The 16,065-nt window shown below is 36.4% G+C and overlaps 1 protein-coding gene across 5 annotated transcripts in view; it reads right to left on the reverse strand.

The window, feature by feature from the left end:
• RPS6KC1 (ribosomal protein S6 kinase C1) overlaps positions 1–16,065 on the reverse strand; it is a 217,371-nt gene that overhangs the window by 10,980 nt on the left and 190,326 nt on the right. For all 5 annotated transcript variants that reach the window (XM_036825177.1, XM_036825167.1, XM_036825195.1 and 2 more), the window contains one exon: positions 340–422. In XM_036825177.1, the coding sequence (XP_036681072.1) occupies positions 340–422 (83 nt within the window). The remainder of the gene's footprint in view (positions 1–339; positions 423–16,065) is intronic.

The following is a 16,065-nucleotide window of genomic DNA, read 5'->3' on the forward strand; positions in this document are numbered from 1 at the left end:
GAGAATTTAAATACTTACATGGACCTTACAGATTTAACTCTGTTAAAACTGACTCACAGAAAAAGAAGAGAAAGAATGTGTAGTCTTATATCTCACTATGGACTAACAGTGTGACATAACAGAATTTTACCATCAATTTATTCAATGTAATAGAAGTCAACTTTTTAAAAAATCTGGAATCTTGATAAACATGCATTTTTCTGCCCATCCCCCTTTTTGGTATCAAGGTTTTCTTACTTAGTACCTGACCTAAAAACTAAAGGCAAAGGCTAAATATTCTCAATTTGAAATCAAGGTAGCATCTGGATAAACTTAATAAACCTCCAGGTCACTGCTTACCTTGCCAGTGAGAAGCTCGAAGAGGACAGCACCCAAACTCCACCAATCACAGGCTTCAGTTTCTTCCGTGATTGCTCCAACCTCTAAACACACCAAGAAAGGTTGATATTAAAATTCCAAAGGTCAATTAAACTCTCAAAATTAACATGTATTAGCAAGGTGACCTTTTTAATGCTGAGAGAGCACATACTAAATACTACTGGGTTTTCAAAATTCCTGAAAGTTACTTATCCTTTTGGTCACCTACTGTGGTTGCATTTTTTTATGCAGTCATATATTAAGCTGAGACATTTGTTCTTTAGTTGATAGAGGGACACCTTCAAGATGCTATACTTAAAAGTTACATGAATCTACTAGATCAGCATTTTGCTTAATTTTTCAAATTTGAGAATGTACAGCCAACCCCATCTCAGGGGTCATTTTTTGTTTTAGAAATAAAGACTCTAGGTTTCAGAAGGAACTTCAAAAATTATCTAAACCAGTATTAATTATCCTTTGAGTTACAGACTAGAAACCAGAGAGGTGAAATGCCTTGTCCAATGTCATATAGTAAATCAGAAGCAGAACTAGGACCTAGTTTATAGTATGATCCCTCTCCTAAATAATCAATTGTTTTCAACTAAAGAAGGAGGATGTGAAATGCAAATTTACCCATTTTACTATTTGGAAGTACAGATAGATATGGTGTTTTAAGCCACAATTGAAACTACTGGCTAAGATGAGGGCTTTTAGAATATCTCCAAATTGCAGTTTTATCTGTGTTATCCCTATCTCTCACCAGCACAAGTTCCTGAAATGTTATATGAGTTTTCAGGTGTCATCCTTCAGTTTTCTTCACAAATCAGCAATAACTCCTCATTTCACCATTTTTGAGGCTTTTAGCTCTTAAGTCATGTTTGATGTCTTCTTGTCCTTTCCTAATGACATTCAATTAGTCACTAAGCCTGAATATATCTGCCCTTTCATTTCCATTAAACTGACAAAACACGTTTATTATTTGTCTGCAGGCAGCCCAAAACTCACAACAATCATGTTGAAAAGGTTTTAAGTAGTTAGGTTGGAACTTGGACAATAATAAGTGGAAGTGGTGCTCAGGCGCCCCAGCCTTTTAACCAATACTTAGTGAATCTACTGTGTTGGAGAACCAAAAACACTCATAACAGAGCTCGAGTTTTAAGTCTTGAAGCAAAGGTCATACGGATCAGAAAAAAGAAAAAAAGAGCCATTTCTATGCAAAATACTGAAATTACTCCACTTCAGCAACCTCCTTCCTTATCCCTGCACCTACCGTATTCTGGGTTCCACAAGGCCTATGTACAACTACACCCTTCACACCAGCTCCTACCCATCTTTCCTCTCCTTATTGTGCTACCTGCCAAATCCCAACCGCCATTCTCTAACTTAGCTGCTCTCAGCTAGGTGGTAAAAAGAAAACATAGATATTTAACTAACTCATATTATTGTGTGAATGATCAAAAGTCTTCTAATCCTCCGAGAGCCACCTGCATTCATAAAATAGCAGCTTGTTTGAAAAACTGAGAACTATCTTACTATCTAACAATAGAGGTTTAATTATACATGTTTTGACACATGAATTCAATGAAATATTACTACATAAGCATTTTAAATGATGTATTCACGCAAGGTTTAGGTATGTAAGTAAATGTCTGGATATATTAAATTAAAAAAAAACAAGCTATAAAACAATAGAATCCTAATTTTAAAAATACATATATTTTTAAAAGACTGGTGAGAAAATGTAACAAAATGTTTTAGTGCTTTGCCTCTGGGATGGTGAGATTTTTATTTTCATTCTTATACTTATTAACCTACACGAATAACTAAGTGGTACAATTTTAAATGTATAGTAAGATGGCATGAAAACATTCAGGCTTGTTGGAGCAGGAAAGATGAAGCTATATAGGCCAGTCCTCCCTAAGAGTCTGTTTGCCTATAGTTTCCTCTACAACTTTACACTTGATCTTAGCCAAAAGGCCACGAAGCGATCCTCTACAACTTTAATGTATCGTATATTAGAGACAGCAGTGCACTAGGAATCAGAAGTCCTGGGTTAAGAGCCTTGAGGAATTCACTTGATCTCATCCATAACACGAGGATGAGATCTGAGGACCTCTAGGTTAAATTTAGCTCTATAATCTACGATTCTGATACTTAAGGATTCCCTAAAACAGTGATTTTCTTGAAGGACAATTCCTTGGGGGCTCTCATTCAAAGTGCTTATGTTACCCCTCCCAGATTCAAATACACTGACCCCAACCCCATTCCCAAGCTCCCCACAGAAAGCCACCATCACCTTTGGAAGTGTGCTCCAGAAACTTTAAAAAGGCTGTGTGTTCTTAGAAACTTCAGAAAAGTAGAAGAAATTTATCATAGCCCTGTCATCAAATATAACCTTTTGCACATTTCCTTCCAGTCTAAGGCAGGCAATGGATTACGTCACTTCCCTGTTCGAAATTCTGAAATGGCTTCTCACTGAACATTAAATAACATTCAGATGTCTTGCTTAACCAGGCATGTATATATATTCAGGCCTCTATAATGAGGTCTCAACCTATCAAGATTCATTCAAACACGTATAAGCAGTACAAACTAGGTCCCCTGCTAGGCACTATTCCTCCACAGAACACTATGTACTCACCACATTGCTAAATGATGTGAAACTAAAATCAGTTTTCAGAGTTAATGGCTTTATTTTTAAATATCTTGCTCAAGAATTTAAGTTATGTCATTTTCTTTAATCACAAAGCAAGCAGTATATACTCCTTAGTTTTAGAAAGCTGTTACATGTTCACAACTCAAGACCCCAGATTATTGATCAGCCATCTGTTTTGAATATGCAACCTCCAAGTCTCACTTTCCATGTCTGAAGGTCGCTAGTAGGCACATATTGTAATAATGATAGTTGCAGCAACAAAACAGTAGCTAAGATCCGTTGACTGCTTACTATACGTAAGGAACCGTGTTTAACATTGTACATGAATTATTTAAAATTTCCAAGCATCCTTACGGAGAACTTACTTGGGTAGAATGATTTTGGAGGAGAAAGAACACGTATTTGTTGTGTTCAGGGAAAAGAGGAATGCCTGACCCAGTCAGCTCAGAGAATGTTGTGAAGATCAGATGGTTTTATAGGATCTAATAACACGCCCTGAGGAGCTCTAGACTAGAACCACACCCCAAGCCCCTGCTCACAAAGGTTTCCTGTCAGAATTGAGCAAAGGGTTATTGTGATAAGTCTATGCAATGTAATCAATGACTAATATAATTTATAAAGGGAGCTTTCAAATTCACCAAAAGGTCCAAAGTGCCGTCACCAGCGTAGCCTAGACCACCAAATGCTACACGTTGTGCATGCTTCCCATATCACTGCTGGGAATGTGCGCTGGGGGTGAAATGTGTCAGAGCGAGAGAGAGCGAGAGAGAGAGCGAGAGAGAGAGAGAGAGAGAGAGAGAGAGAGAGAGAGAGCGAGAGAGAGAGAGAGAGAGAGAGAGAGGGAGTGTGTGCGCGCGCGTGCGTGTGTGCACGTGGGCGCGAGGTGGGGGGAGGTGGATCTCTGATGCTACCATAAGCACAGTGCATCCTCCTGAGCATCAAAGATTTTTATATGTGTGGGAGGTGGTAGGATGTTGTTTTATTATTAAAAGAAACACAGACCCATTATGGAACAGAACGTAAACCTTGCATGGATCTGCAAGATAAAAAGACTTCAAAGAAACTTCAGGATCATATTATTAGTCTCGGAGGTCCCCATTTCATGTCACCTCTACAGTCAGAAGTACTTTGGTAGAAAAGTTTGAGAGGCACTTCAGGAGACAGACAAGGTGTTATTCCTTTTTTGGTTTCTGTGACCTTGCTCAACTAAGGAGTCTAAGAACTAGGTTCACTGGTTTTTATGCTGCTTTGAAATCCCTCACAATTTTCTGCCAGAGTCCTTAACAGGTAGATAATGACCAACATACTGCTTCAAATGTCGATGCTACAGTGTCTGACAAGCACCAGTCTGAACGTGAGGCAACACAGACAGTAGCAAGAGACACAAGCAGGCCCTAAAGTTAATTTAATTCCCATTTTCAGTTGGCTCGCTTTCTGGTCCAGGATGCAGGGTGTACCACGTGGCACCTGATGTAACTGCTGGTGACATCCTAGCACCATCAACCTTAGTCTACTTCATCCACTCCCCATTTCTTTTCCCATCTTTCCTTGATCTTCCCCTCTTCTTTCTTCCACTGACAGCCTGCTTCTTTTCCCCTCCCCTTATTCTCTTTTTCCTCCCCACTCTTGGCTGTCATTGGTTAAGCTTTCTAATGGCACTTGGGCCTAAAGAAACTACTGATCCCATCTAAGAAAAACTGCTTCTGAAAGTCTGAAGACAACTAGGCTGAATGTCATCTTTAATCTGACTGGGCTAATAAAGAAGGATAGCAACTCTGAAAAGTTAATTTTTTTCTCATGGAAATCTGGAAGAAAGACACTGAACAAGTTTTAAATCCATCCCCTTAACAGTGCAGCTTGAATCACTTCAAAATGACTTTATATTAAGGATTCATTAATTAATGTGAAACTGACATCATGACCAACTGTCCTTGATTTTAATAGATGACTCTGAACTACAACAAAGAGTTCTATATTTAGATAAGATACAAAGAAGAACTTCCAAACGGCTAAGGAAACTTAAATATTAGAACAACTGGAAGAAGATACTTACATAATTTCTTCTTTAGGGTTTTAAAATAGAATTTCACTTTCTTTTAATAATCAGAATGAAAGATTTTGATTGTCTTTTCAACATCCCTTATAGATCAATAATTCTTAGATTAAAATTTTAAAGATATACCTTGAAATTGCATTGCCAAAAAGAAGACTGAGGTTGTGTAGCTGTCAAAAGCAATACTCTAAAACTGCTTTACTTGTAAAATCTATACAAAATTTTAAGCATAAACCAAGAGTACTGATTCATATATAAAGCTACATGATAGCTACTACAAACACCAGGTGAACAGTCAGGTATGTTGTGTCCAAAGTCAAAAGCACAGAATATAAAGAAATACCAAATAAATTTGTGAGGGTTCTTTTAAAGTATAACATAGTAAAGCTGAGAAATCCCTTTAAACTCCCTACCTTGAATTTTTTAAATCTCTGGTGGGAAAAAAAGCAGAAAAAAATTTTAAAGGATAAATTCTCCACTGCTTTGTCAATTTTCAAAATATTTCCCCTATAAAACCCAATGTATTCAGTTCCCATGCATGCCCCTTCCCCTGACACTACATTCTATACTTGCAGTTTCCAGGGTGGTAAAGCAGTATCCTTATTCTCCACAAGGACAGCAGGGCTATAAAGCATTAAGCAAAGGGATCGGGGGAAAAATAAACTATTCCCTAAGAAAACAAACAAATCCTCAGATTATTCCCACAAAAACTCAAAAAGAGACAATGATATCAAAGAATTCTGAATTTTTGTCTTTGAGTCAAAGAGATGTATTGACAGGGCTCTAGTTCTGCTACTGTTTGAGCCTGGCTGGATATTTTAGCTTCTCTGAAAATGAGGACAGCCAGACCTCTAGCATTCTTTTTACCTGTAATTTTACGATCCTGAAAGTGTTTTCAAAAGCACTCATGAGCCTTTCTCATAACTTCTTCTCCCTCCATTAACCTAAGATGCCCAAAGAGTGGGATTATGCTAAAATGAGCCAGCATTCCACATTCGTCCTTCTTCTCCTTTCCACACACAGCCACTCTTCCTTTCCCTAAGAGACCTGGTGGCAAGCAAAATGAATCAGTGTCACTAAATCTAACCGTTACCATCTTTTAATGTAATGGAGACACAAAATCAGCTCCAGATTAGATTTCAACTCATCCAAAATTTTTGGAGGACGTCAAATATGTGAGAACAGTTTAGTAAAATTCTAGAAATCCCATTTTAGCGCTATCAATCCTCATACTCTAACACAATATAGAATTTTATGGATTCATACTAATGATTCAAACTATCATAATTCACAAGTGAATAAACAAGTTTAAATAAAATAATAAAGATACCACAAGATAAAAATGTGTCTTGCCTACCTTTGTTTTACTCATGTTTAACACCTCATAGAACACTCTTCAACAAGCCAGGACACCTCTCAGAAAAATAATGCTGCCATACTGTCAAAGGGCTTGCTAAAACATAGACTAAGAGAGTTTTATAGTCCTATGATAGTCAGAGTTTACTAAGTCTCCCTCTTACAGCCAAAAATAATAATGTTAATCTGACCCCAAAACTGTACTATAATAAGCCTTGCTCCTGAAAAGTAAAAGAGCAAAAAAACAGAAAGCCTGGACTCAGGAAACCGTAAAATGTCTCTATCTGTATGAGAAGTGAAGGGAAAGAAGCAAAGTATACACTCTTAGACTTGAGAAAGTCTGAAAGACACTGGAGAGACCATTCGATCCCAGCATTACTGAGATCATGACATATACTATCTACTGGCCCAGGCCCTGCCTTTTAGGGCTATATAGTTTAAGCCACATGGATTTGTCAAAGACGTGACTCAGAAATAACTGTAGATAATACTAAAACTATGCTGGAAATTGTACAGAGAATTTTAAAAGCTAGAAAATGCGTCTCAAACTCAAGCTTTATAAATGAACACCAACCTTCCTATAAAGCTTTATAAAGATGAATCACCCAGCTCGGTGCTTTGTGACCACCTAGAGGGATGGGATAGGGAGGGTGGGAGGGAGACGCAAGAGGGGGGAGATATGGGGGTGTATGTATATATACAGCTGACTCACTTTGTTATAAAGCAGAAACTAACACACCACTGTAAAAAATTATACTCCAATAAAGATGTTAAAATAAATAAATAAAAAATAAAAACAAAGAAAAAAAAAAGATGAATCACCTTGCATTTTAAGTAACTGTGAATTCCCAAATTCAGAATTTACTTTTCTTTAAGAGACATTACTGTTATGGTGCTTGATAAATAAGGGAATATGATATTCTACATTGAGCTCTTTGATGGATTTGTTAAGGCACATTTTCAGACTGGTGACATCACTTGATTCTCCACTAAGGGAGACCCACACAGGCCCTCACATCCTTCCTCTTACCTCTACTGATCACAACAAATAGCTACCCATCCCCATTCCAAAAATCTTTAGAGACAATTCCATGACCTCCCTCTGGCAGTATGTTCTACTGTTGCTGTCTTCCTTTCAGGATATGATAGGAAATACAGTAAGTTCAGAGTTTTCTTAGAAGAGAATTTCACATATAGAGAATTTCTACTTTAATTTAGAGCAAGTATTTAAATACTTCTCTCAAACTCTTTTCCTTAACTATACTTTTTTAAATAAATAGAATCTTAGATGCCTCATTTCTCTTCACTTTCAAAGTTATAGTAACCCTGGAACTGTTATTAAGAGGTCATATAAAACTCAATGAAAAAGCAACAATTGTTGCAAATCATGTGTTTATATAAGTCAAATTAAACCAACATTTAGATGTTGAAAGAATTAGTCACATAAACGATAGAGCACTTTATCCAAATATCAGAATGACGGAACAATTTTAAAGCCACAAACCTATAGAATACATTAAAATGATAATTAGCAGTAAGTATACTTTCGGGGGGGGGCAATATAGTTTCTAAATGCACAGGGCTTTTTTTCCAAAACAATATTTAAAATTTTGATGTTAAATACCTGATCTTAAGGATTCCAACTCTCTCTTTTAGGAAAAAGAAAAGAAGTAAGAAAAATACATTAGCTTTTAGAATAAAAGAGAGCTCTTTGGTGAATAAGACAATATAAAAATTAAGCCACATTCTTATAAACCTTAAAACTAAGCACCATATACCCTTTTATAGTATCAGAAAAAAAAACTGTGGTGTCTATATCTTCCATAAATTCTGTAAGTGTTCAGTAAGATTTAAAACACTATTACAATTAGTTTGTTAACTTTCTTCCAGGGGAGTCAAGACTTCATTAATGGCCTTAGACAGTTTTTTTTTTTTTTAAATCTGATCTATCATTAGTGACATACTTGGACCAAGGGTAAAAGAACGTCTTTCTTCTGCAATGAGCATTCCATGTTAGCTAGAGCATGCAAACATTAGTCCTGTGTTCCTACACAGTCTTTCCCTGCAACATCTGTTGCTAATTGAAAGGGACTAGAATTACAAAATTCTAGTCAATTTCTCTCACCAGCTCTTGCTGTGTATAAAGATTTTCTATGCAGGGGCTGAGCATTAGTCTTCCACTACAGCTGATGACTAAAGAGCTAAGAGAAAGAAACACAGAAGAAAGCATTTCTTTTTTCTTTATATATCCAACAATACATGGAACTAAACTGTGAGAAGAGGGACAGCTAAGCATATCTTATGTTAGCTTAGTAAATTACAATTCTGTAAACATAACTATTCACCTATAAAGTCTATTAATGTCCTAGTTAACCAATTGTGTATGTCTTCTGTTTGGACAGTCTCTTCTTTTTATACACATCTTCAAAAGGAACTGTCAATATTAAACCAATTATGTCTTATTTCTAGCTCCTAGGCATAATACCTGGCACACAGAACGCACTTAATAAATGTTTGTTGAACAACTATCTCCATCTTGTGTTTTGTAGCACGGTGCAATCAAAACACCTCCAAAGGCCTCATCACATGCATTTTCTTTAAGTCTACTGAGCACAGAAATCTACATCAAGTCCTTCTTCACCTGTACATGTGGTAGGCCAGAAAGTTTTCAACATTATCTAAAGCATACTCTGGCTGCTGGATGAAACGCCAAGAATGGAGGTCAGTCAGCTGAGGACTGCAGGAGTCCAGGCAAGAGATGATGGTGGCTTAAAATGAGGTGGTCGAGTGGACACCTTCCAGGGCTCCCCTCTGCAGAGCACAATGACTGCTACAGTCTGTCCTGGCACGGATGGCATGTGGTAAAGAAAAGAAGCTGGAAAGCCCTGGGAGGAGGAAGAAGACAGGACTGGGAGATAAATCAAGGTTTCCCCTGTCCCTGTTCAATGGAAGGAATCTAGACACACAATTACATGAGATGTGCTCCAAGTGGGTAAGCTGGCGATAACATCTGAGTAACTCTAGAGCCTGGAATCTGCATTTCCTAGCCCATCCTTTCAAATGGGCATTTTGCTCCTTTTTTCTTATTTTATATTTATATTCATATAGTTCTATTTACATTTCAGAAAATGCTGGCTGCCCAGTTATCTGTTCCACATTCCATAAAGTCCTTCAGCATCGTACTCAATCGAAGATTCAAATGCTTTATTGGTCGAGTAGAGAATATGAACTGTTTAAAAGCTGCTGGTATCACATTGCTCTAACTCATGAGAGTGTTATCAGGGAAGACCAGCAACAGGGGCGAGCACTCTCCAGAGGGGAGAACCTGCAGCAGCTGGGGCTCAGCGCTCCTGCGCACGCCCCCCACGGTGATGGGGGAGAGGCGGTGCTGCCCCCCTTTCACACGCCTGCCTTCTTGGCTCATCCCAGTCTCTAGGCTTGCTTCCTCCCGCCACCACATGACTAATTCAGTTGGTTTTCAGGTAATCGAATTATATGAAACCCGGGGCCTTGGGTTGTACTGCGGAGACATGAACGTAAGTACTAATTCAGGCGAGGTTTAACAAAATTCTGCTTCTCCCACTACCCAGCTTTTAATTCCTTGTTGTCGTGGTGACCTGGCAACCATGTTCTGAGCTTTCCTGCAATTATCTGCACAACTTGGGTCAAAGATCCTTGACTTAACTAGATTCAGCATTCCAGAGCCAAAAATTACTTGTTCGAGGAAGTTTATAGGTATCATGACTATACAGTTTTCTTGTGAGATAAACTAAGAAACAGCTAACTACCATATGACTTCTGGTTGACTGATTATAATTCTGAGCTCTATACAATCTTGCTTACTCTCACCCTGCGTTTCTGGTAGGAAAAAAACCAATAGCATGCTCCATTTTCCATTGATCATATCACAACTCCATTCTGAATAGCCATCGGGTGTCACAGTGTTACCCAACCAAAGCCATTACAGTTGATTGATGAGAAAAAGGCTAACTGAAAATTGTGAAAATGACAGGCGCAGTTTTCTCTCTCTCCCCGCTGCTCTGTTGTCGTGTTAGGCAGGCTGAGCTACATGCACTGCTATTAACGGAGCTTCAGGAATTCTATTTGTTTTATCACCAATTTTTTAAAACCTTAGCATTTTTAAACATTTATTTGAAGGAAGTATTTATAAATAATTGTTTAGAAGGAGTCAGCCCTGGTTACTTCCTGGAGATTCAAACTGACAAGATTCTACATGGTATAAAAACTGATGATTTGGTCAAAGTAGCTAGCCAATAGTTCTGGTACATAATGTTGAACTCAGCATTACATCTTCTTTGTTAAATATCACAGGTAAAAGATAGTTCACTTCCTTCTTTATAATAATATGGTGGTGAGACCAATTAAGTGAACAGTTGCCAAAAATCCATTTAGACCTTAAAATTAAGAAGCATTACACTGCAGCTCTTACTTAAAACAGTAAGTATCTAATGTTGTGTTCCTCTTCTAAAAAAGAAATTTGTCCAAGATCATAAAGAAAAAGATGTAGAGTAAATAAGAAGTTAAAATTAACTTCCTTTTAACAATCTAAAGCTTGAAGTAAACCCCCTATTCCCCAATACCAGGTAGTACTAGGAAATGTACAGAGATATTGTTTTTATACAGGAGGGGTGAAATACAGTATCAATTCTTTCACCCTTATCAATTTTCTAGTTCTAACAGCTCAAGAATTTCTTCCCTTGAGAGGAATTAATGTGTTATTCACTAAGGTGCCAAATAACAAGGACTGAATACTCTATTACTCTGTCTCATTCTCACCACTAGAGACAAATCACATTCTGGCCTGATGAGAAGTATGGTTTCAGAATGGGTCTATTTCAATATGGAGTGACCTTAATGCAGAGGGGAAGGTGACTGGCCCATTTTTAGGGGGTTTGTGAGGACTCCAGGATATACCCTACCTAGGGATGGATCCCAAGGTTTCAGACCCTCAAACATGTATAAAGGAACCCTTTAATCTTCTTTCCATCAGAAGGGTCTTGCCCTTCTGGACAAGGTTAAGACTTGACTTGAACCTCTTTTTGCTTAGCCTAATATACTCATGGCACAAGCTTCATCAGTATACAGGGGTGGAGCGCAGCAGGGAATTTTCCTCAGTGTAAAATTTCCGCTATTCTATGGCAAACTTGAAAAGATACTGGTTCTCTCAAAGAAGACATAGAGTTAGTTATATAACATTAGGAACTAAAGGCAAAAGATTAAAAGTACTTGCTAATCATTCGAGGAAAACATTAAAACGTTTACTATGTACATGGGAGCTACTGTTGGAAGTTTTGCTTAAGGGTAAATCAAACAAAACAGTTCCTGTTTGAAACATAACGTTTAAATATTAACCACAAATATTTCACTCTTTTAAAATTATTTCTATAGCTCCCTCTTGCCTTTTTCTTCCTTCTCCTTTGGCGGGGGTGGGCGGGGGGGAGACTGAACCAGGGATGTAGCCATATTTCCTGGTGATAACATTATTATTTCAAAATATACATCTATATTCATTTGCTTTCTCTAACAACTTCACATGCCTAAAATTAGATTCCTCACGCATGGTGAAGTTACCCAGGACCCAGAAATTCTCAGATTTAAATGATTCTTTCTTCTTTTAAACACCTTTGTTTGTTAAAAATCTTGGCATTTAAATTTCACCCTACTCAAAAGTTGTCTTGGCTTTTTTCCTGCAAATGAAAATAGTTTCCATAAATTCCTCATTTCCATATTATATACTTTATGTACAAACTATAAATGAGTAAAAAGAGAATACTGAGAAAGTCCTCCAAGTGAAATAATTTTTTTAACCTTACTGATGTTAGACAGGAAATCAGTATTTATGTCTCGGCAGAAAAGTTCTTGCCCTTAATAAGATGGACTTGAATTTTGACATCTGTGACCTTCTTAACATTCAACAAATCTGTTTCGGATAGATATATGATAAAGCAAATATTATAGGATGTTAACTGCAGAATCTAGGTGATGGGTAAATATGGGTGTACAACTCTTCCGACTTTTCTGTATGTTTGAAATTTTTCAAAATAAAATGTTAAGAAAAAAGTTCTTAAAAATCTATTTTACTACTGGTAAATTAAGGCCTAAAAAGTCTTAAATAACTTGCCCAATGTCATGCAATGAGTTAATGGCTGATGTTAGAAAAAAATTGAGTTTTGGTAATTCTCAATTTCATCGTAACATTCTAAATCTTAAACCTACGACGCCCTCATGGTATTTTTAAACCATCCATGGTCTGAGTCCTAGATCTAATTATCAAATACATAACTATCACACAGAGCACCATGCTTAAAAAGCAACTAATCGTGTGTAAAGCATGCGTATGAAGAAAGGCAGGGGAGACTATGCCCCAAAAATATATTCATGGATTATTTGATAAAGTCAGGCTAGAAGAGCAAAGAGTAGTAGTAAATAAATGTTATGCTCTAAAACTGAATTTTGCAGACAGTTATCAGCATGATTTTTCTATGTTTCACTTTTCACCGTCAGCTGTGAGCTGTTTCCAAGTGTGAAATCGCCTAAGAGAGGAAGCAAAGCTGTCATTTGACATCTGGGAGCGTGGAGATTGGGCTGCGGTAAAAAGCACTTTGGACTTCTTCAATTTACACACATATTCACCTATAAATTCTCAAGTGTGAAAAGTATTCAATGAGAAATATCAATGTAAATTTCAAGCATTTATAAAGGCTCATAATCGGGTGGAAACTAAAGGTGAAGGACACATTCATAGGATACCATATCAACTTGTTAAGACTAGAATGGGAAACTTAAGTGATTATGTTCGCATAATAACTAACATATAAACAATTTTATTCACTTGTCTTAGATTGCATATTAAACTTTCAAATCCAGTCTTTTGTGTTTTATGTGCTTAATAAGTTCTATTTTCTAGCTGCTTTTTTATGATGAGAGACAAGACTGCTAAGAAAAAAATACTGGTAAAAGAAAAAATAAATACTTTCTTGACATTTTATTTTTCCTTTATACTTAAAATACTATAACAAAAAATTTATTCTATATTATGATAAATTAATAGTTCCAATGATAAAGCACATTAAATCTTCTAAATACATGGGTGTTTGTGTGTATATACAAATTGAAGTAAAATCAGAGTAACTACAAGGAAGTCCTCTGGAGAAGAATAACCAATTAACTCCAGTTATTCTATAATTCTCCAGATTATTCTATAATCTCTCATAACAAAAGAACAGAAGAATCTGTCTAAACATCTCTTAATAAAATATCTAAAACTCTCCTCATATGGAAACTAGACAGTGTTATATTTATATCGTCATGCTATATAATCTATTCCCACTTTGGGGACTATTTCTTTGCTCTTTCTTTCCTGAACTCCGTTCTGTGTTTCTGTGGTATGAAAGGGACCCATTTACCATGAATGATGTTTATTTAAAATAAAACCTTTCTAGAGAATCATCCTAGATAACCTAAGGATACAAAATGAACCTAAAAGGAACGGCTTCTACTTTGAAAACAGGGCTGGGTTTGATCAGTGAATTCGTATTCTCAAGACCCTCTTGATGGGTCTGCAGCTGCAGCCATTTATTTGCTGGCTTTTTCACAGATGTAGACAGAGAAAAAGCTCCATGGTTTTTGTCTTTTTGTTGTTGGATTTATTTTCCTTAATATAAAAAAGTGGCAACTTTTTTAAAAAAGTTCTTCATTTCACTGTAGAAACTTGTGAACATCGGACATCCTTGGTAGTACACATCGTTGAAATGACTATGACTTTTAAAATCTAAGATCGCAAAGTTGGCAGAAACTACACTTAAATAACAGAAGGTGATCATTTGCATTTCAAAATTTATCTATCTTGCTTTTCCCCTTAATTAGACCAAAACATGTTGATTCACAGGTTTCTGTGTGTGTGTTTTCTTTTTTAAACTTATTTATAGAGCAGAATAATGGCCCCCCTGCTAGTTTGGCATTTGCTCAAGTTTCTGTCCATGTAAATCGAATCTGTTACTGGAAAATTTTCTCAAAATATAAAGGCACATCATCCACAAGATAAAAAGATACACTGCTGATATTATAAAGTACAGGGCAGGTGGATAATGTTTTTAGGACAAATGTGTGATAAGGATTCCCAGGAGGGAGGCGTGGTAGGGGTAGAGGTTGCATGCTGTTCAAACAGAAGTGAATCGTTCTCATCATAATCTTGTGACAACTTTACTTTCTAACCAAACATCAGCTGCTTAACAGTTACTTGGACAAAAATACTAAGGTTAGAGTTGGGAAACAGGAGGGCAAGGGGATGTGGGAGGAGAATTACTTCAACCCTCAGTATTGCAAACGACAGATCAAAAGATGACTTAGTACTCTATGTCCCCGTGTGTTCATTGATTTGTGATTTTTAAGCATTGAAACATTAGCTTCTTATCATTGCTCCCACCCCTTTGAGAAGAGGAGCAAAGTCTACTTTTATTTTTATCAGTAGCACTGCTATTCAGTTTTGAAACAAACAGTAATTCACAAATTTTTGTTCCAATTCCCTTTGCATTATAAGCAATGGGCAGGAGTACACACACTTAACTGAGCTCTGCAACTCTAGGTTTAAGACCATCTAAATTAGAACACCAGCATCACTTTTCAATTAAGGTCATTACTGATTGAGTTTTATACTGTTGATAAAACAAATTAATAGGCCCAAGGAATGGAGAGACTTCCCACATTGTTCAATGTATGCCATAATACTAGAACACTTTTGTAACTCACAAAGCTTGAAAGTACAATTCTTTTATGCAAATAATTAAAACAAAGCCCTTCTTCAGACTACGGCTTTTTGCAAATGTTAGTGAAGGACAACCTGGATGATGACAGCAAAAATCCATTAATGGTAGACTGCCACCTGCTGGTAAACTATGAGAATTGTGATATCTGGGAAAAGGCTTAAAAATTAGAACTTGCAAACTGATCGCTATTAAATTCAGTACACAAAACTGTATTTCAGCACACAAAGTTGAAAGTATGTATTTGCTGATGTATGTAGTATGGTTTTATTCCACATATATTAAAATTCTCAGGAGGTCAACATGCTATGAATGTTAAAGTGAACATGCCTATAGTTTGAAGAAAAATAATCTGCTAGAAAGCCAAAGTACAACCTTACAGATAGTTTTCAACAAGAAACTAAGAAGAAAAATAGGAAAAAAAAGAGTCAGTTATAAACATTAAACTGCCCCATAAACATCTGGTTTTGATGTGAGGTTTATACTGCACTTGACTTCAGGATTTAACAGGTTTTACTTAAAAGAACTCCCAGATTTAATTTTGATCCTAAAACCCTGAAATTTATTATAATTAACATATACTTATTTACATACATTGGTACCTAAAATGTTATTTATAATCAAATTAGAAAGGGGAAGGGTCTGTTAAAAAATAAACCATAAAAAATTAAAAATATAAATAAATAAACCAGATAACCATAATAAAGTGATTTCACTATGAAATTTTTTTGTTATCCCATTAACTAAATCATACTAATAAGATTTCAAAAGCCAGCATAATATTATCTATTTGAGAAAGAAAAAAATGTAGGCATGCTCTATCACCCCTAGGAAGAAATAAAATCAAACAATCCTAATTT

Source organism: Balaenoptera musculus, chromosome 1 (assembly GCF_009873245.2).
Source record: "Balaenoptera musculus isolate JJ_BM4_2016_0621 chromosome 1, mBalMus1.pri.v3, whole genome shotgun sequence".
NCBI classification, from domain to species: domain Eukaryota; kingdom Metazoa; phylum Chordata; class Mammalia; order Artiodactyla; family Balaenopteridae; genus Balaenoptera; species Balaenoptera musculus.